General features: G+C 34.2%; 1 protein-coding gene across 8 annotated transcripts in view; it reads left to right on the top strand.

Annotated features, from left to right (window-relative positions):
* KIAA0825 (KIAA0825 ortholog) overlaps positions 1–22,636 on the top strand; it is a 247,602-nt gene that overhangs the window by 80,682 nt on the left and 144,284 nt on the right. For all 8 annotated transcript variants that reach the window (XM_032675846.1, XM_032675851.1, XM_032675850.1 and 5 more), the window contains 7 exons: positions 1,185–1,279; positions 3,760–3,987; positions 5,523–5,788; positions 7,035–7,185; positions 10,924–11,114; positions 12,074–12,256; positions 17,689–17,799. In XM_032675846.1, coding sequence (XP_032531737.1) covers positions 1,185–1,279; positions 3,760–3,987; positions 5,523–5,788; positions 7,035–7,185; positions 10,924–11,114; positions 12,074–12,256; positions 17,689–17,799 — 1,225 coding nt within the window. The remainder of the gene's footprint in view (positions 1–1,184; positions 1,280–3,759; positions 3,988–5,522; positions 5,789–7,034; positions 7,186–10,923; positions 11,115–12,073; positions 12,257–17,688; positions 17,800–22,636) is intronic.

Genomic DNA, 22,636 nt, shown 5'->3' with positions numbered 1-22,636 from the left:
GGTCCCTCATCTCATTGAGTAATGGGCTTACATTTTCCCTAGTCTTCCATTTGTCACCTGTGTACTTATAGAAGCCCTTCTTGTCTTTGACATCCTTGGCCAAATGTAGTTCCATTTGAGCTTTAGCTTTCCTGTCTTTGTCCATGCTCAGATACTATTTGTGTGTCCCTCCCAGCTTACCCGTCCTTACTTCCAGTCTCTCTGTGCTTCATTTGAGTTTTGCTAGGATCTTTATGTTCATCCATGCAGCCTCCTAGCATTTTTTTTTTAACTCTTTTGAGCTTGGCAGAGCTCCTTAAATATTAACTAGCTTTATTGTGTCCCATTACCTAGGGCCTAATCCCACGGGACTCTTCCAAGCAGAGGCCAGAGTCTGCTCTTCTGAAGGCCAGGGTTGTGAGCTTGCTTTTTACTCTCCTTCCTGCCCTCAGGATCTGGAACTCCGCTACCTCATGGTCACTGCAGCAGAGGCTGCCTTTGCCTTTTACCTCCCCAACAAGCCCCTCTCCATTTGTGCCTGTATCACTTGGAAGGAGAAGTTATCATCAATGCACTTCAGGAACCTGGATTGCTTGCAAAAACTGGTGAAAGTGATACCTACCCCAGATTCTGGTTTGTCCCTGTCAAAACTGGGGCAATAATTTCCATTACTCCAAGGTTTATGAGCAAGCTTTGTACCAGCCCTTCTTAAGCAGCTTCACTGGTTCCTGTTGCCATTATTTTGCTTATAATAACTGTACTGATTAACTATCTTTTTATTCTTATGATATTGGCATTTCCAAATAGTAAAAACTGTAGAAATACATTAGTGTTCAATTCATATAATTTATTGAACAAAGAACAGAAATAAATTTCTGTACAGCTGATCTAATGTTATCTGTTCTCCCTAAGAATAGGTGACTGCACAATCAGTATAAAAATGAATTAATGACAAAAGAAACTATATTTTACACATTATGTGTGTGTTTGTATAAAATATGATTACAATGGGATGTAGATTTCATCATGTTATACAAAAGGAACTATGTATTACTTGAATTTGACTTTATCATATCATTAGTGTTGCCCTACATCTTGTTGAGGGTTTTTTTATGCTTCGTATTGATATACCAGAAGGTGTTGTAGGCTGCTGACTTTTCTACAGAATTAATCCTAACTTTGATCTCTTTTACCATACTGTGCAGGAGTTCTGAAGAGAGCTAGTGGGGAGCTTTTAATAGGAGAAACTAGAGCAAATGAAACCAGCGTGCTTCCTGAACAGTTACTTCAGGTAGAAGAGGTGAGTATGAAAAGAGTCTTACACTTTTTATAGGATTTTCTTTTGTGTGTGTCTCCAGTGTAGTCTGTCATCGTGTTCATTATAAACACATATTGCCATAGTTTCATTACTTTAGCTACTTTGATTTATTTTAGGTGCAAAGTCTCAGTTAAGATGGAATAAAATCTTCTGGCATTCATGAAGAAGTGGTTGGTATTTAATAACAGAATTTAACATAAGATACCTCAAAACAAAAAATTGCTAAAATATCATAACTTTCTTAGTATTATATATATATTATCAAATACAGCAGAATCTTAAAAAAACTATGAAATTCTTAGAATTTGATAATAATGATTCTTCCTATAGGTATAGGTACTCACACAATGTGTAGTTTCTTTGATGCCAAAAAACTATTGTGTAGTAAGCACTATGTTTTGTAGAATGTATGTACAAGATTAAGTTTTTGTCTGGCTCCAATTTACTACTAAACACATTTATGTTGTTGATTTTATGGGACCTAAATGCTCTAACAAGTCCGATACTTTGTGATAGTGGAATTTAATTTTTTAATGGTTCAATTTTAATGGTGGAAAACTTTTTAAATGTGCTTTGAATCAGTTTGTGAAACTGATGTTCTTACAGATTACAAAGAAGAATATTTTGAGTAGATTGATCCCTCTCAGAGACCGGATTCATATCTCACTGGATTGTTTGATTGATGGGTCAAATAAACCATGCTGTCTGTTTGTGTGGAGGTGGGGGAAGGGCTAAGCCTAGGCCTGCAGCCAACACGGCTGTGCCCATGCAGAGCACACGGCAGGGAAGGCCATGTGGCTGGGCTGTCAATCACACCACACCCCCTGGAGCGGTGTGGCACCCCTCACTTTGGTTAGGGGGACAGTGAGTGGCAGTGAACCAAAGGTCCTGCCTAGAGGGGGTGGCCACAATAGCCAGAGTCTATAAACAGACACACACGTGGTCTCCATCTTGCCTTGGCCTCTACCCTGCTGACCTGTCAACATGTGACCTCCAGAGTGGTAAATATGTCCCTCTCCTCTCTTATTCTTTCTTCTCTTAATATCTCTTCCTTTCCTCTTGTGGGCAACTTAAACACCTTTTTTCTGTGTTTCACTTGGTTTGTGGGTATTTAATTTAAGTTGTATGGACCTTGTGTTTGCTGAGTGTAACACAGGTTCCCTTACTACAGCAATGCTTGCTAGTCTCAGTATCTGTTGTAATGTTTTTGGGAAGTTGCATGTTATTTCTGTGAAACCCTTTTTGCCAGAACACCTATTTTCTCACCAAATTAAAAAAATCTCTTAGGCAAAAATGTGTAGTTTTTCTCTGGACATGTACTCAAGGGATCAAAGAATAAAAGACTTTGCAAGGGTTCATGTGGGCGAAATTTCTTTAAGTCTAAAATTGAAGTGTACAGCCTGTAAAAGCATGGAGCTTCTGGACCAGCGTGCAACAATTTCAGCTCCCCCCGCCCTTCCCCACCCAAAAAAGGGGGAGTTCAAAACTGTGTCCATGGGGGCTGTCAGTGTGCTGACTGGAGTTGAATACTTGGAGTGGAGAAAGGGAAAGGAAGGAGGATACAACTTTTCAATTGAAGTAAGGTGGAAGGCTTTCACTTTGTAGCCCTTCATTGTTTCGATTTAGTATTATAGCTGCAGCTTACTGGGAATCCTTCTTTTCTCTTCTCTTCTCTTCTCCCATTATGCCCTCATGGTGGAGATCCAGTATTTACTGAACATCATCTTGTGTAATTAAAGTATGTCTCTTACAGTGGTGCAATTCCCAATTGGCCACTTCTGGTAAGGTTTAAGTCTCATGTATGTCATAAGAGCAATGCAAAGTCAGATTCGAAAAGTGATGTCCTACTGTATCTACTTCTGTTAACTGTTACACTTCAGATGACTTCAGAAGTCTGTTTAAAGAAGGCGGGGAACTGATGTAAACCGTAGTAAAAGTCAGCATTGGCTAAAAACTACAAATCTCAATTTAATAATTTTGCTCTTTGCTAAATCCAGCTCTAGAGAAGAGAAATACAGTGTGACAACCAGCTTCTCCAAAGAGGTTTCCATTAAGATTCATAGTTAGTAACTTCCATTTGCTATCTTGTGGCAAAAATTATTACAAGGTATATAGTGCTAGATTACTTTTTATACTATTGAAAATGGTTGTAAATTCTTTTGACTTTGTTAAATAGATTCTGTTAAAGGTTATAAATCAAGTAAAGATGAAGCATATTTTTTAAAAGCTGTCTTGTTTAAATGGGATTATTTTTTTCTTTAAAATTTGATGACAAATTTAATATTGTTATGCATGTTCATTTTTCTTGAGTGTAAATACTGCTTTTAATACAATTTCAAGGCCAGCAGACTGTATTTTAAGTTCTTGGTGTCCTCTGATTTAATTATAGATGTGCATTTAATTTTCAGACAATAACACTCAATAATGACTTTGGATTGATTTAGTATTAATATGTATTTCAGCCTATTTTACTGAATTTTGGCTGGAGAAATGCATTTAAAGACCTGTCTTCTTCTGTGGCTCACTGTATAACAATAGCAATTGAGGATTTTTCATCTAAAATTCTTCAACATGAGCAGAAAGAAGAGTTTTCAGCTGCAGGCTGTGCAATGAGTCTTGTAAACAACCAGCAAATGAGGGAGTCCTGCAGAGCAGTCCAAGAGGAGGAGCAACCAAAACGAATTGCTAAGGCAGGTATCAAAAGATCTGAAGTTTGAGGGGAGACAGAATGCCAAGGCTGTTTGCCATCTACACTTTGAAGTACTTACAGTAGTATTAATATTCTATATCTGATATAAATGGAATTAAAAAGAAAGTGAGAGGCATTACAATATGAAGCTGAACAGAGCTTTATACAATAGCCCGTAGTGTTTACTTGAAAGAATTGACTTTTAAACTTCACTAGCATTATTTCATTCTAACATTCTGCTCTGTTACCAAGTGTTTCAATGGGAAAATGCTGAAAGCTTTGAAATGTGGCTATAAAGGGATTTCTTGTATTCATATTGTTAGACATGCCATTCAATTAATCATAAGCTGTAATATGGCCAATTTAGAGTTCTTTGATTTGGCTGAAAGGTCACTTATTAATTAAATTGTTTTCTGAGGGAATGTGTGTTTGAAAGTTTTTTTTAAGTAAGCTTTACAACTATTCTAGCAGATTTGGAATGCTATTAATAAATGTTTGCTTAAAATAAGACATAAGCTTTTGGGAGATAATTTCAGGGAGTCCAATGTATGAATTTATTATGAGATTACAAGTTTGTATCCAGTGTTAAGAAATTTGTTTGTATATTTTTCAAAATAAATTGGTTTAGAAAATTATCTTTGTTTACAAGGAATTAATTTTGCTTTGAATGTACATTTAGTGAAATTAAAACCAAAATGAAGATATTACTAGCATAAGATGGTTTTAATTCTTTCCCCCAATATACACTGTGCAGCTTTAAAGCAAGAAGGAATAAAAGAATAATTCATTTACTGTAGATAAATGTTTCTCCCCTGTTTAATATGATGCCATAAGACTCTTAGTTTCTTATTTTTCTAATCTTGTGAGCTTTATAAGTTTTATAAGAAGTAGAAGTAGATTTTAGAAACAGCAGCACTTACTCCTCACCCTTTAGCACCCTTTAGTTTACACATTCCTCAGCCCTCTTACTCCATTCCACACTCCCCATATCAATTCTACCCCTGAATTCAGTAGAAATGTTTAGTCTTTTGTCAAGGCAAGGCCTCTGCTGTTTAGAGAACACTCATATCTTGGCCTGAACAACAGAACACAGTCAAGAACTAGGTGACCGTGTACGCTTTGTGCTCTAAAGATGGTGAAGATGATGAAGAGGTGGTCCCAAAAGCCCCAGACCCAATTCCCAGGGGGTAGGCCAGGGGGTGGACCAGGGCAAAAGCAACGGGATGGACAACACTTGGATTGGTTGGGCAGTATTATAAAATGTAGCATCTCAGGCACAGCCTGCACGCGTGTCTTGTAACATCTGTGCCTAGGCATAAATTAAACCGTTTCCTTATCTCACCCTCAGTTAACTGCTTCGGAGTTTTTTTCTTTAGCAACATTTTAGGCATCAAATAGATTGAAATATTTGTAAAGCTCATTCAATATATTTATGTTTTGTGCCAATTTTATTCCTCAAGAATCTGACCCTAATGTATATAAATTAAACAGTGCTGTCAGAATACAAATAATTTGATGCCCTGTTTATTTTCTCAGTTTTGTTCTGACATCATGGAAGAACTGGACACATTGCTTCCATTGGCTCTGGCATGCAGAGGTGATTCTCTTCAGGAAATTAGAGCAAACTTTGTAGAGGCCTGCAGCAAAGTGGCAACAGCTGTGCTGGCAAGACTCGAGGAGAAGAGCAAAGACGTTCCCTCCAAGGCTCCCCTGCAAGACTTATGTGCTGCCCTTTCCACAGCGATATATGTCTTTCAGCATTTTACAATGTATAGCAATTTAATGAGAGAAACAAGCAAAAAGTAGGTCCTTTTTATTTATAATGCTTAATTCAAACATATGTGACTTCATTCCATTTTGTTGATACAGTATGGTGGTAGTTTTCCAAATTGCATTATATTTTTAGCGCACTCAGTGTGTGTACTATTTATGGAAAAACCTGAATCAAAATTATTGATAGTCTAAAGCTGCCTTTACAAAACAAATTAATTATATTCAAGATCTACGTTCTATTTGCAGATCAATATTTTTTATTTATTAAGCTTGAGAAAATAGAATTGTCCAGTGAACTGAATGTACTCTGCTCTCATATAAATAAAGGGCTAAGGCCTTTATTTCCTTTTCTCACCTCTGTAATAGCTGAATTTTCATAAAATCTAATTTAGCCCATAGCAAATCTTAGAGGACAACATACAAATACATTTCTGCGCTTTTTCCTTACACCACCTGTATTCAGGCATGTAAACGAATACATTCAGTGTAGTTTTAGAATTTTTTTTTTTCTTGCATGCAGAATAAAAATTAGGGGAGATATGAAGTAGGAGTGTAAAGTGAAAGACAGTGTTTGACCTGGGGGGCAGTATAATTTCATTTGCTGTGCTTTTAGAGATTTTGACTTAAGATATTAGGAATTTCTTTATTGGTCCGTATGTTTCCGGCCATATGTAATTGAAAAGTAGAAGCTGTACCTTTTGGGAGGGATGCTGAATTAGCACGATTTTCAAGGAATGTATGGTTTCTGAGTGGTTTTATGCACTGTTGAGCCACTTTCCCTCTGATGTTTTACTCTCTTCTGCATGAAGTATATCTTTGTGAATGGGAAGTCTGAGCCAAAATACTGCTCAGTAGTTCTATTTAGGTGTATTATCAAAGAGTTTTAGTACATACCTACCAAAAGCAATCTCTGTACTCTATGCTTATGTTTTCTTTATCACACTCAGTGCTGATGTAATAATTGCTGATGCAAGTATGCTGCAACACATAATCTTCAAATATGGGAATGATAAATGTACTTTTGTCTCAGAAAATAGGATGAAGTAATTTATTTCTCAGTGACTTAGGTAAACGCAAATTTATAGACAAGGAGACATATTTAAAGAATTTTTGAAACAAAGAATTTCAAAAGTGAGTGCTAGGTTCAGACTTCAGAATCAAGAGGAAATGAATGATTGATATCTACTAATCAAGACTATTTGCAGTACTGGGGATTGTTACCTCCTACTGCACAGCCTTTCAATCACTGTCTCTTTCATCATTCTCTCTGAACAGCCCCCTGTTCCTAGTGCTTGTCCAACAATACCAGGAATTCATCAGTGTTCTCCAGTTTCAAGTTACGAACTACTGCATCAGAGTTTGTGCTACAAGCATATTACAGGATGCTGAGAGCCACCACTGGGATGACTACAAAGCTTTTTATGAGGTGTGAGGTTAAGTTTACTATGCCTCCCTTTTACAAAATGTGTTTACTGGTTGCCAACTCTCTGACTAATTAGAAGCATAAGATCAGCATTCTTTCTACATGACAGTTGTTGGGATTTACTCTTTTGAAATATCTATTATTGCAGGCAAATGTCTCTCTAGAAATGACATAGAAAAACATAATCATTTAAAAATGAGATAGATGGTTACCATGAAGTGTTCGTGTCATTTGCTTTGTAAAATATTGTGTGTTAAGACATTTATATAGAACTCAGTAAAGAAGACGTCATCATCTTAATATCTAAGAACTTTGCAGTTGTAAAGTTGTAAGAAAAAGTAACATTGAAAATCTTCTTCTGGGAAATTTTTCATCTCATTATTTAGTTTTTATTTTCAAGTGGTTCCCCTTTTATTTTTTGGGAGTGCAAGATGTAACAAAGAAAGATGGTCAAGATAGTTACCTTAAGCATTCAGCAGTAGATTTCTGAAGTAAACAGTGCCATTTCACCTGCATTTTGAAGTCACAGGTCTGATGTATAGCTGTAATCCTAATGATTCTATGAAAAAAAAAAGATAATTACTTTTGTTTATTGGGTTTTTTCCTTCATTGCTGTTAAATGCAAACACAGATTGACACTGTTTGAAATTATTTTCACTTGATTGCAGGATGAAGTATTATATGTTTTTTTATCAATAATATCTGAGGTCTCCTGGAGACTAAGTCCTGTCCTTCCTTTTATCACTTTTTGTGTAAGACAATTAGTGTGGATTTTTTACGCATTTTCTAGAATTCTTGCATGAGAGAAAATTCTCTGTGATACAGGTATTCTACAGATGTAGTATAAAAAACAGCTAAGCAGTGACAAAAATGTGTACTGGACAGGGCATGCAGACCTTAATACAAGTAATCTATCAAAATATCCATCCCTCAAAGTAAAGTAAATAAACATTTTACTTCTGTTTGAATATTGGCCCAGATGATGAAGTAAGAAATGTCGTGGATTTTGGCAACTGATAAATCATGATACAGTCTTGATTGTCCATAGTCCATATGGTGCTGTGTGCTGTTTGTTACTGACCCAGTAGCTTCACCATGGAGGAAACCTAACTGTGAGAAATAGTTGTCCAAAGACAAAAGAATATGGAGTAGCTAAACAGTTTTATCACTGCTGAGCAGAACTGATGTGTGTAGGAAGGGATGAGGAAAGCCAGTGTCTCAGCTCTTAAGGTTTGCAGGACTTGAGGTGGGAAGTATGTAATTTTACATCATCACTCTGCTCTTTTTACTGGGTCATGGGAGATGGCCCAAAGGTGGACCATGATCTGCATGGAGTGCCTTCATGAGGCACAATTGTGAGCAGTTGTTACTTCCATTGGCCTCTTGTACGCATCCCAAATGAAAGAGATAGGATTAAGACCTATTGCTTGTTATAGAGGCAACATCCTACTGAACCTCTAGCAGTTAGTCTAGCAGACATCTGCTGTAGCTATGGGAACTTCTGTTTTCTAATAGTTAAAAAATAAAGAATTGTCTGTTCAGAGATAATACTGAGTGGCTTATATAATAAAGCACAGCTGGTTGTTGCCTGATATATAAGCTAAATAAAAGCTCACATCTGTTTGTATTATATGGAGCCTGCAAAAATAGCAGATATTTATCAGTTGAATTGTCTAGAAATGGCAGCAAGTAGAAAAATAGGTCAGAAAAGGGGAACACATCTCATTTAAATCTTTAGTGACACTGTTGCTTCTGCAATGGAGGTACAATGCTAAGAAAGGGGGAAAGGGTATTACTTAAATTAGCGCAGAGAAAGTGAAAACAATTTGTGTTTATTGTTACAGTTAAAAAGTAAAACTCACCAACATTCAGTTACTTAAAAAAGTAAATGTCCTGTGTCAAAAAGTCAATTTAGAATTATATATTTGGTTTTCAAGTCTGCATGGGTTTGGAAAATTTTTACATTTGCTTTTGAAGTTAAAGATAGGACCAAAATAATTTTGCTTCCATCTGGCATTCAAACTAATTATGTTTTAACTGTAAAGTTTATTCTGTAACAGTTGAAATATTTTTGCAAAGAAATGGAAATCTCAGTAAAATGTAAGGTAAGGTTAAGGACTTATTTCTGCATAGGTTCTACTTAAATGTACCTCAAGAGTAATCATGATAATGTATCTAAAAGCCCAGCCATCTAGAAATGTATTAACATTGAAGTTATGCAAACTTATGAAGTTATGAGTTGTGTCATGAAGTAAACTTGTACTTTCTTATTATATTTCCATGTGTCATGCAATAAGATTGTATTACATATAAGAAAAATAGGAAATTATTTTAATATATCCATTATTTTATTACATAAACTTCTGGTCAGTGTAAGGCAATCCTGTTTTATCAGTATGAAAACACTTGTCAGGTGCTTGGTTATTTGAAATACAAGTGGGTTTTTTGTTTCTTTTCCTATTGAAATACAGTGTTCATGGTTGTATGTAGAAGGAAAATTAGTCATATGATTTTCTTTTGAAACTCAGCTGTAGATATTTTTTCTCTTCTGCATTAGTGAAACCTGAAAATTGGATGCCCTAATGATTTGGGTGTTGTTTTTTTTTTTAACTAAATTAAATTTCAGAGATGCCTACACCACTCATAATCTTAAGGACTAGAGTGGTGGCCATAAATTTGGTACTTTCGTTCTTTGTCACTTTTTAATGTAAAATGCACTTCAAATATTATGGCAGAGAAAGACCAAATAATGACAATTTCCAAATATCTGCTAATGCCCTGTATTTAAAAAGAAGCCAGATTATTTTAGATTTTTATTGTTAAAGAATGCCTATTAAACTCTGAAAGTGTTTTGAAAATTGTGGAGTTATTTTATATTTCTGATAATGCTAAAATACCAAAAAATGCTTAAAATATTTTTCTGTTCCTTTGGAATATGGGAAATGGAGATTGCAGTCTCTGTTCTCATACGGCTTCATCATGCTATTTTCTGACTAGGTATTAGTTGAAATATTTAAATGTAAGTTATACTATCTACTTCTTAGAGATTTTGTGGATTAACTGCTGTGATTTTGACTCCTCAGTATTTATTTCTGTATCTTAATGGGGTAGTTCTGTATAGACAATGAAATATTAGTGCCAATGCTGATTCCTTCCCAGAAAATGTTTGGTTTCAATGAATTGCCTTTATAAGATAAAAAATACTTTATTAAAAAATTCTGGACATCTGTTATTATCAGTTTAATAGTTCATTTTTTCTTTTTTTCTGCTCTTATTGCATATCTATTATACATAAACAAAGTTTTATAATCATGGTTATGCATAGCATTTATTAATCTGGATAAATACATATGCTTAAAGCAATTTAAATAATTATTTTCTTAGCAGACAAGCTGTTACATTAAATTTGTCTGACTTTTGTAGTGAGTAGAGAATACTGTATATGTTTTAAAACTAAACTTACAACACTATGGGTCTTGAGAATAGGTTAACTGAGGATATAAGAGGTCAAATGATGTGGTTTGATTATGTGGCAGACCTGTAATTTTGTGACTGAAATGCAGCATGTGTTGCCTTTCTAATAAAGATGTCTCACATCTTGTCAAGGACCATTTGTTGGTCATCATATTCCTGAAGCTCTTCGGCTATTTCCCTTCAGATGGATTTAATTATACTTACAGGAATTAAACTGACATTTTCAAAGGTCTATTTTTATTATTTAATGTGTTGTGATTTTGCTAGGGGGAAAGATGCTCATTCTCTGTCCAGATGTGGCATTACTTCTGCTGTGCTATTCGTCATGATCTATGGACTATTCTACCTCCAAAGACAGCCCAGGAGATTCTAACAGACGTACTAGAGCAATCTTTGGATATTCTGTCCTCCAGATATTGTCAGGTGCATCCCAGTTACAAGAGAACACCTCAAATCAGGTAATGGTTGTGTATTTAATGCACAGTTGTAATGGATAAAATAAATAAATGTTAGTTTTCTGTTATGCACTGCTTTGATTCAGATTTAAATGTTAATAAACACAGCAGAGGGGATAGACCAAATTTGTGCATTTGGATATTCATTTTAATTCAATATATTCTGTATATTTAGGGATATTGGTAGTCATACCATGAGCTGGGCAGAATCAAAGACCTCTTTCAACTGTTGGAGAAATTGTTCCATAAACTGCTTGATTGGTTTGAAAGCCTCACAGTGAAAATGCATTGAGAAATGGTGATGCAACCAAAAATGTGAGCAGAATTGGCAACATCAGTATTAGAAATCCAGCTGTTGATTCATCAAGAAAACTTCATGTGTTCCAATAGAATTTGTATTTTTATAGGGCTTGTAAAGTAAAAGAGTTAGTAGGTCACATCAAAAGATTTGCCAGAATGACACCAGTGGTGCAGAAGGAGAGAGGATAAACAGGCTATTCCTTCTTCTGTCATTTTTGGAAATAAGAAGCTGAAGTTCTTCTGATTGGGATTCTTATGTTTTGCCAGAAAGGAGGGTCTTTTTGATAGAATCCAGTTTCGTTCAAACTTCTTTCAGTTTTTTTCCTGTGGTTCGTTTTTTTCTTCCCTCTCTGGGAAGCAGGTCTTGTTGTCAAGTTTTGGAGACTTGGCGGGAAGCCAGCTCGAAACTTGCACAATGTCATTTGGAAAAGGACATTTCCAAGTTTTTTAACTTCTTCTTTCGAGTAGTCTCAGTAATGACTTTTCTGTGGAAGTGTTGAATTCTTACAGAGTAGTGGATTCAGACTTCCTACATCACTGAAGAGGAAATTTCAAATCCATGCTGTGATTTATACTTGTCAGAGGAAACGTCTATTTAATTGAAATTTAGTACTATCCAGATGTCCTAAGTAATCTTATTTTTGCTTTTTTTTTGCCTAAAGAATTGATATTGCAGCAATTTTGATGTCCACTGAAGATATGCTCTGGTCAATTTGTAGTTCTGTACAGGAGTTTCTGAATCCGCATGAAGACAGAGATCTCAAGATCTATAAAATACATAGCCACTGCAATAATCTGATCTCTGTGCTGGCTATTTTAACTTCACCACTGAAGAATTTGTATGAGTAAGTATGAAATAAACATTCCATTTGAGATAAAATTGTTTCTTGACCTTACATGGATAGGTCTAGAGGGTGAATATTTGTGTTGAAATCAAATGAAATGCATAGTGTTGATGCATTTTTATAATCTTTGACTATTTCTCAATTTTGTCTTGAACTTACCTTTATGATCTTACCTAAAGCCCCATTATATCTGCTGGTATTTTATTAGCCTTGGATCAAACTCCTATGCTGTACAATTTTTGGCTGTTGATAACATAGACCATAGTGAATGTCTGGATTGATTTCCTCTGTAACACAAACAGTAGAATTTCATAATAATTACTGTGCCAGATTTGTAATTTGCTTTTCAGTTAGCATATTTTTTTTTTGAAATTCAGTCTTGTCCATCTAAAAACATTTACTAATATGTACCAAAGACTTTGGTAAGGTTTTCAAGGACTTAGTTATTCATCAATTGAAAAAAAATCATCTTACTAGTTAAAATACATCTGCCTTCAGCTTCCAAGTACATTAGAATGTTCTGCTTTCATCCCATAACATTTTTTATAAGTACTGAAATGTAAAGATAATTTACTGGAATGATCATCTGGTTAGATAATCAGTATGCTTCAACAAATATTAATATAGTTTAAAAGATAAAGAATATAGAATTGCCATATTTATGAAATCACATCTTCACAAGTAAGTCAGAGCTATAAACAAAAGGAAACATTACTTGCACTGAAGCTGGGTCTGAGTCTTTCATTGCTAAAATTCTGCTGTAAATTTCATGTATGAGACAATACAAAGTGAGATCACAAGTTAAAAAACAAGGACAACAAAACTGCAAAGCAACAAAGCCACATCCTGTTCAACTCTCTTATTATTCTAAGTAGGAATATTTTAGGTACTACTCAGGTGGAGACTTCCTGAATTTAAGCTTCTTCAGCTAAAAATTTTTTGTCATGTGTGGGCTCTTTTTAATATTTGTGAGCTCTAATGAACATGCAAAAGTAGATTGTAACTGGATGTTTGATCTTATACAATGCAGGCTTATGAAAAAATAGCAATTAAGAAGGTGACTGATTAGGTGTGGCTGTGGCAGTAGTAATGGACATTGTGGTAGCTGTAACTGCTTCTACTGTCAATTTTTACATTTCATCTTTCTTCTATGAAAGACAGAATGATGGTACAAAATAAATATGTAGTATAATTTGTTTCTTTTAGCTCTTCTAGTCTCCTCCACTAAGCAACGTTGTTTACACATTTATCTATACCTGTAATGACAAAAATATGTGCTAACTTGAGCAGTCACTGAGTTTCAGAACAAAGTGCCAATGAAGAGGCAGCCTGTCTTGCATTTTGTGTAAAATGCTACAGATAAATGACTTGGTCATATGCTTTCATATTTAGGCATATGAATTTCACTATCGTAATTTGCTGTAGCAGCTCATTTAATTTACTACAAAGTACTCTGCAAATCACAACCAAAATCTGACAGCTTTGTTTAGAAAGAATAAAAAGAATTGTCATATTTTGTTATATAGTTACAAAAATAATATTAACACTGAAGAACATTGCTATATAGATGATGCATGTTTTCGTAAGTAAAAATAGATTTTTTTGTGAACTTGTATTCACAACTTGTCTTTTCAAAATCTATGAGGGTACATTATCAAAACAAGTTCCTTTATATTGTATATTTCATTACAGCCAGGATTTGTCAGGTAACCTAATCCAGTGTCCAAAATACAAAGAAAAAAGAGGGTTAGCAAATTAGCTTCTTGAATGACTATGTCCAACTGGAAACACTGAATCAAATTTGCAAACACCAAATTTTATGTGGAATACCTAGGTCCATTGTTTACTGAGGTGTGTATAGTTCATCACATTAAGATAAATTTAGAAGTTATGTCTGATTTTAGAGGAATACTTATCGTTCATCAGTTCTGTTCAATTATAGTTGTATGATCACAATTTATTGTTATTATGTTAGCTTGGCTTTATATATTTCAAAACTTTGGTAAAGTTAACAGGAATTGAAATAAAGCTTTTTCTTTTAACTCTATAATGCTCTCTTTTGCTATTAACAGTACCCTACAGACACTAGATACCAATTAATCTTTAGACTTCTCAGGAAAGTTTTATGTAATCATAAAGGTGGCAATAAGAGAACAGTGTTTTCCAGGAGGTGTCTAATGACTGCCTCATTTCTAACTTACTAGACTTGCTGTATTAACTATTGTTTCCAGGGAACTAAAATTATTCAAATTTCTTTATCATGTTGTTGAAATGGAACAAGATAGTAGTGGTGCTGAAAAATTAATAATATCCTTAACTTCAAATAAGGTGATTCTGGCATATGCTTTCTCATTCCTAATTTTGTGATCAAGTATGTATTCAGCTATCACTTAATAGTTTCTTTTCTGTATGGCAAGGTTACTCAGACCTGGTCCAAAATTCACCTATGAATCTTGGGTTTTTAGTGCTCATTTTTCTGTGCTTTATTTTCCTCCAGCCTTCTGTGGCTTTCCTGAAGCACCTTTAGTATAACAGATATGCTGGTTGGAAAGGACTGCTGGAGATATCTAGTCCAGCCTCCTACTTAAAGCAGAATAGTCACTAAGAGCAGTCAGACATGACTGTGTTAGCTGCCCTGTGTCAGCCTCCAGGAACTGAAGTTTTACAACCTCTGAAGCATGTTCCACAGGTGCACTGCTTTACTGCAAAGTATTGCCTAATATCTAGTGTAAACCTTCAAAGCTGTTGGCTATGACTTGCTATATCACATCAGCCCCCACTGAGAAAAGTTTGTCAGTGTTGGCTTTGTAATTACTCTGGCTATTTGTAGACTGCCATCAGGTTAATTGACGCTGCTATTCAGTTTGAAAAACTGAAAGTATTTCTCCTTAATATATGAGTTATAACTCATGAAATTGCTTTTTAGTCCTGTGTATTTCTTATACAGAGTTAAATCCTTCAAACAGTACCAGGAAATAACCATCAAGATGCATTTTGTTGGTATCTCATTTCTTCACACCTATACTGAGGCTTACAGGATCAATTCTCACCTTGTTACACTCTACTGAAGAATAAAACTTGTTGCTGTGGTATTAAATGCTTTCACAGATGCTATCTGCTGCTTTGAGACTATAGGCAGCTGCATTAAGATATCCTGAAGCAAAAACAAATTTCCTACTAGCTATTATTATTACTTCTGTCAGAAGAGTAGTTGAATTAAACAGTCTGGCACAGAGGTACATAGCCAACAGTGGACATTAAGAAATGCTGGCATGAGAATTACTATATTATCATTAGACACTTGATTTTTTTTTTAGTAGTATTTGAAATTATTCTAATATTTAAACAATCTTTAAAGCCTCAGATTATCTTCATCTCACTTTAAAAATTTCTGTAGAGATTTTGTTATAAGCCTCAGAAACCAAAAGTCTGTTGTGTGCTTCTTCTTAGGATATAGCTAATCCCAGAATTCTCTCAAATAGTTCCTAATCAATCAATAAACAATGTGGTCTTTCTTTACTAGATGCTACCCCAAATGTATCTATCGTGCTTTCTTTTAGGATTTTTGCTCTATGCTTTGCTATATTCAGAAAAATATTTCAGTGATATGAGAGACAACATGATTTCTTTTTTGTTTTAATTCTCTCATAAAATTGACATTAATGTCTTTAAAATAATTATTTTTCTACTTTAAGTTCTACCTTTATCTACATTAGAATCTCAGCTTTATTTTTAATCTTCAGGTTTTCATGAATTCACAAAGAGCACTGTGCTAGTCCCTCTGCTTGAATATTGCTTACCTAAGATCATTTAGATGTCTGTAGTAAATTCTTTCTACTAATTTTTTGTTCTTAGTAAAATTAATTTCCAAATACATCACCCTCTCTTTTGGAGAAGTTCAGAAACTTTTAGACCTGCCTTTCTTGTTTAACAAGTGTAATTCTCTCTCTTCTTTTATCTGGGGTCTTTTAGGCAGACAGTGACCTAATAGACATGTGGCTGCAGTTCTAAATTACTTACATGGAGGAGTAAAAGAAAGCTAAAAAGTAACTTTAAATAAGTAAATGACAAAACATATGTTCTGTTAATGCCATGGTGACAAAGCACAAGATTCTGGCTTTTAGGTTAGGAATTCCTGAAGGCTGTATTCCAAAGGGTTTCCAGCCTATCTCCTGTTTTAAGTGTTTAGATCCACTCTCACTGCTTCCATTTCATGGCAGTAGCTTTCTCTGGTCATATAAAAAAGTTCTCTTTTCCTGAGAAAGTCCTCACATCTTTTCCTGAGGTTCTTCTCTCAGTGCAATAGAAAGAATGCTGACTTGAAAGTGGGAATTACATTGATTCATTTCAGAAAATAAAGCAAATATACAGTGGCATTTTTATACCTTCTTTATATAACTTAGAAAATCACAGCCATGATACATAAAGAAACAAACTTCAGAGAAGGAAAGTTATTATGATGAAAAATTCGCAGCCAAATAAGATGAAAAGTAAGGTGCTTGGGAAGTGACAATTGTTTATAGTTAATGGAGGATGGATGTAACAAACTATATCCTCTCTGCTGGAATTGTATTCAGTGTAAATGAGAATAAAAAGGAAAGAGGCCAAGGGGCATCTATTCCTATGACACATTATTGCATCCTACTGGTTGCTACAGAATTGAACCAATACTATTGCTAAACAGTAATTAAAAGCAAATACTAAATTATGGAATCCTGTTCTTACATATACTTACAATCTTATCATATAATGAATAAAAATAGTTAATTTTTAGTATCAGTGGATTGGACACATCTTGGTTTTTGCCACTCACATCCTTTGAGTAAGTGAAGTACTGCAGTAGTGACATCAAACTAGCTTATCTAGTTCCTCATCAGATTCTTGTATTTGAAAGCAACCAGTATGCCAATTCTCATAAGCTAGTGGAGGTCTAAAGCTTCTGGTTGAAATTTTTGTCCAGTTTAATCTAAAATCTATAGGTACTTGTATGTCAATTATTATCACTTAAAAAAATATTTTATTTATCATTGTTATAAAGGTATTTATAATACAATGCATTTGTTATGCAGAAAGAAAAGAGTAGTAAAAATGAATGACTGAAGAGCAATTTGCTTATTGAATGCATTTTCAAATGTAGTTTGAAAACATGTTATATAAGAGTAAAAATATGCAGAAAACTTCTTTAACGATATAACAAGTTTCAGAGTGAAAGTATATAAAATACAAAATGATACTTTTAACAGTGTTAATAGATTAATATCTATTAATATAAATAAATCTATTAATATAAATAGATTTGCAATTATGGGTATGCATATGTATATTAGTAGTGTTTTATATTATGTATATTAGTACTATTTATCATTTGGTACTAGTGGTCCAAAGGGATTGTCAGTCTCTTGTGTAATTCAGAAATATCTGGTTTCTTTCAGGACATTACGGAATAGCTGTGGTGAACATCTTCCTCAAGAGTTTTCAGAAGTCTTTTATCATCCATCACATTGGTTATTTTGCATACCATCGTCCTGTTTTTTCTTACTGAAGTGAGTATCATAAGTTGATGGTTGTAAAGGCATCACTGGATTGTCAGTATTAGTCAAATACTATGACAACATTTTGAAAAGAGTGTATCTGAATAAATGTTTAACTAATATTCTGATGTTAAAAAGGCATAGAAGCATTTTTTTAATTCATTACAGATTTCTCTAATCTTTGAGAGCCTATAAGAAAGCTTTTCTGGCTCTCTAAGCTTTTCTGGCTTTAATTAAAGGGTATATAGCTTTTGACAATAATGTAGTTCACCACAGTTGCTGTTTTGAAGGACTTATAATTAAAGGGGAGATAAAGAATGTATGCCTTTCTGTGTATGACTGGTGGTTAAAAAATGATTTGATATATACATGACTCCTTGAAAAATAATGCTGCTTGATCATAGTTAATTTTTTTGGAGATTACTGAATGATTAAAGGCAAAAGCTTAATTTCTTTTTCTGTGTCACAGAAATGTAATGACAAATTACATATAAGATATATGCTACCAGCTGTGCTGTCATTCCATTTCTAGTTTTGAAGCTGAAGCACTCCCACACCAGTGTAGATCCTCTCCTAACCCCTTCACCTCCTCTTCCTCCTCTTCAAAGTTATTTCTTGAGAGATTTTCACTCTCCATTTTCATGAAGGGCTGCTTCTGTGAGTTCTTACTATGTGTTTTCTGAGAAGGTATTTTTACATTTTGTAGAAATACATTATCATATGATTGGTGACCTAATGATGACTTATTTGTGACCAATGTGCTGTGGATTTATTATCTCTTACCTTGTACACACCGTATCTTGTACTATGTACATAAAAATATTTTCCCTGTAATTTTACCCCATGCTACACAAACCTTAGTGATTTCTCTCCATAGCCTTCACTCCTAACTACATGTCATCAGTACTATCTCCTTCCCAGGGGCCTCTGATATCTGCTGAACAAGAGGCAATATATGTTTTGACTGCATTGAAGTCATGCGGTTGGCTAAGTAAGAGCCAAACAGAATCGAGTAACTGGTGAATTCAGAATGTGTCCTTTTACCTGCTAGAAATAGTAATTTAAGTTCTTTAAAAGCTTGAAGCATCACATGTGTTTACCTCTATCAAGCTTCAAGGAAATTTGTTGGTGGCTTTTTAAGTTATGCATGGTGGGAGAGAAAGGAGAGGAGAAGGTGGATATAGGAAAGCGAATGACTGCATGATCCATTAGAAAGGGATCTATCCATTTCTGGGAAAATTTATGCATCATTAAGTGTTCATTGTAGAAAAGACAATAAGCTTTTTGATACCCTCATCCAAGGCCAATACTCAAAATTTAAATTATACTGTGAATTATGAGTTTTGGAAGATGACATGAAAAGTGAGTACCCTATGCTGTGTAGAAGTATGTAAAGGAAATGCTGCTACCATTTCAGTCCGATATAATTATCTTTTCCGAGGTGGAATTAGGATAAATTTGTCTTGAATAAATAGCAAACTATTCCAGAGCTATGCAGTGTGCACTTTTTCCCCTAGATGACAGGAGATAAAATATACATCCTCTTGATCACCAAATGGAAAAATGAGGAGTTCAAAAGAAAGCACATATCTGAGAAGATACAGCTGGTATACCTATGTGAGGACAGTCCATATATAGAGAGTCTTCTGTACTGTCCTGGTGATAATGAGTGAACTACATTGGTAAAATATTTAATGTTTTCTTTTAACAACACACTTTTCTGCTGCTCAGAAAAAGGAACAGTGAAGGGCTCTATATGTAATGAAGTAATTTGTGCGACACATTCTAAGATGTTCTAGTTTTTTCATTGGTTTTACACTCTATGTCAAGGAAACTTCTTTTCTTGAAATAATTGCAATTTTGAGCATTAACAAGACATGTTTAAGTACTGCAGTAAACTGTATTTTAGAGCATGCTAACTATTCATGGATTGTTTTGTGGGTTTACATCTTACATCTAATAAAAATACATATTCACTGTCCATAACAAAACTGGGAGCACAGGCCATTGTACACCTCTCGACTGTAGCCACCTAATCTTTAACTAAATACTCTAACCTGTCATACATCCAACTATTAAGTATTTACTCTTCCTAGGCTTGATATTTCAAAAGAAAGTTTCACTAGTTCCTGAAATTATTTCGTTTACTATATAACCTGATTTACTACATTACTTTTGATAACTGAAAATGACTACAGTCTGTTTTATCAATTTGACTCCAACATTTTGTCAAGGTTGTTACCATGAATTAGCATGTTTATTTGCCTTATAAAATCCTGCACTTACCACTTGAGGTTTTCTTTCTTTCTGTGTTGGATACTAACCAGAATAATGTAGCTGGTTATCAAACTAAATAATTACTGATCATTTATATTACAGTTCCTTTAGAAGTAATTGTGATTCTTTTAGTGGCAATTGTGATTCATCCTTTTTTCTTTTTTGGGGCTTATAATCATACCATTTGCAAATCAAAGTTGGGTTTTTTTCTATTAGTGTACAAAACTGAACATTTATATGTGTGATATTTATATGTACTTCACCTTTTGTCACCTTTTATGAGGCTAGTCTTATTTTCACTAGAACTGAGCTACGAAGATAGGAGAACATATGCCTCTCCATATGCACGTTACAGAACTTCTCAGTGCATTTGTTGGTGCTAGCTTCATGGCTGTAGGGAATGTCTGCTATATTTTATTTTTCCTCCAAGTGAATCACACCATTGTACACTTCAATTTGCAAGATGCTTAAAGAGCCAAGAACTGGTGTATATTACAACATGATAATTTCCCATCTGGTCAATGACAGACAAGTTTTTATTCATTTCAAATACTCTAAAAATGTAATTTATTTCTATTGTAATTTGAAATAATATCCTTCATAAATATAACTGACCAAATTTGTCCCTTATTTTGTAGTTTGAAGGCAATGAGTGATTCTATTAGATATGGTAACATGACATTCAAGGGAGAAAAAAATATTAAACTGGCCCATATATTTTAACTGAATTAGTCAAGTGTTGAGTTTGCTGTCAGCCACAGCACTAACTCTAGTGAGAATACAGTAATTGTTGTAATTTTAACTTTGATTACTAACTGCTAATTAGTTCTTAACATGCATTAGATTATATAGATATATAACTAATGTTGAACATACAGAAATTAAGATAATTTTATTAAGAATGCAAAGCCCTAAGGTTGACAGTTTGAATGCAATATATGTTAAAATATGGAAAAGTTATATTGACTGCAAGTTCTATCAATATTTAAATGTATATGTGTATATATTTTTGATAAATATTACTAGAATGCAGTATGTGCTACTACATAAATATAATTGTAGAGCCAGTGCTACATTGTCAGTAATTATATATAAAGTACCAATTGAAAATCAAAAAAGCTGTACATAAGTTTTCCTGGCCTATATGTTGCTTATCAACTCAGAGGTATTTGCTGTACTGTTAAAATTGTAAAGGCTGGCATGTATAAAATCTTGCTTTACTAAAATTACTGTTACAGTGAAGTTTTGACATAACAGTGGGATGTAAGGATCCTGCTGGGAAATGGTGTTATGGAAGCTTGGTTTCCTTAGGTTACTGCAAGATTGCCTGCAAGATATGTGTATTTCTGCTTTTTTGGTAATGGAAACATAGAGACATATGAGGGGGAACTAAATTAGAGGAGTGACATTTTCATTTCCAGGTGTTGTAGGTTTGTATTGAGTATATTATATGTACAGTAACCTTTATTGAACAGCAGAGTATTTGTGCAGTCATCTCTGTTTTTTTTCACGTGTGCATTCAAGCAGAGTTGGATGGTGACGCACTTGGCTGAGTTAGATGGCTGTAGAAGTGTGCAACGATATGGAGAGATTCCCCTCTATTAGAACAACCACATGAACGCATTTTAATTCTGTCCCAAGGTATAAATGGCACATAAAGTGTTTTGAGCAGAAGCATATAAATCCTTTTCTAGTCTGACAGGAAAGTGTCATACTGAAAACCTCCTGATGAAGGTTTCAGCTGATGCTGAAGGTGTTATGTGCGTACTGGCAGATAATATTTATGCCTGCACAGTTAATACACCAGTCCATATGTAGTTTTTACACTGGTGCATGTAAAATTTATGTGCATAGAAGTTTACTTAGGAGGTGCATAAAGTTGCAATGTTAGCAACTATTGTATAAACTTGTAGCAAAAATAAATAAATACAGTGGCTAAATATCAGTTGAAATTTAAATACCTTCAGATTAATAAAAAAATAAACTTGCAAGAAAAAAATTTACAATCCAATTTTGAAAACTTCTTTTAAAAAATATTTCAAGAAGAAGAAAATACTAAATACAGTAGGTAATAAATATCTTGCAGGACAGATTTTTTTTTTAACTGTAATGTGAATTCAGTGATTAGTGTTGTGTTGCTGGCTGAGTTCAGAGGAAGCCGTGCAATATTTTTCTTTGGAAACCTCAAACATGGAAACCACAAACAGGAAATAATCTGCAATCTCTTCAAAAGCTTATAAGTTTGTACTACACTTTCTCACTTCTCTCTGCTGGCAAAGCACTAACTTAACCAGTCTAATATTTCATGTGGATTTTTCAGGACATATAAGAATTGGTTAACCTAATCTGGAATTTTGCAATCCTTTTGAGCGTTTTCTCTGTTTTTTAGTTAAGAGCTTCATATACTTCATTAAGGCAGTTTCTTATTGAACAATTGATGTAATACTGAACTAAAAAGTAATAGCCTTAAATATATTTAAGCACAGAAAAAAAAAACAATTCCTTTTTACTTAGTAGAAAAAGACAAACATGGTTCCATGAGAGGGATAAGAGAAGTGGCTTTGTATCAGTT

Source organism: Chiroxiphia lanceolata, chromosome Z (genome assembly GCF_009829145.1).
Source record: "Chiroxiphia lanceolata isolate bChiLan1 chromosome Z, bChiLan1.pri, whole genome shotgun sequence".
NCBI classification, from domain to species: domain Eukaryota; kingdom Metazoa; phylum Chordata; class Aves; order Passeriformes; family Pipridae; genus Chiroxiphia; species Chiroxiphia lanceolata.
This window is presented reverse-complemented; position numbering and strand designations above follow the sequence as displayed.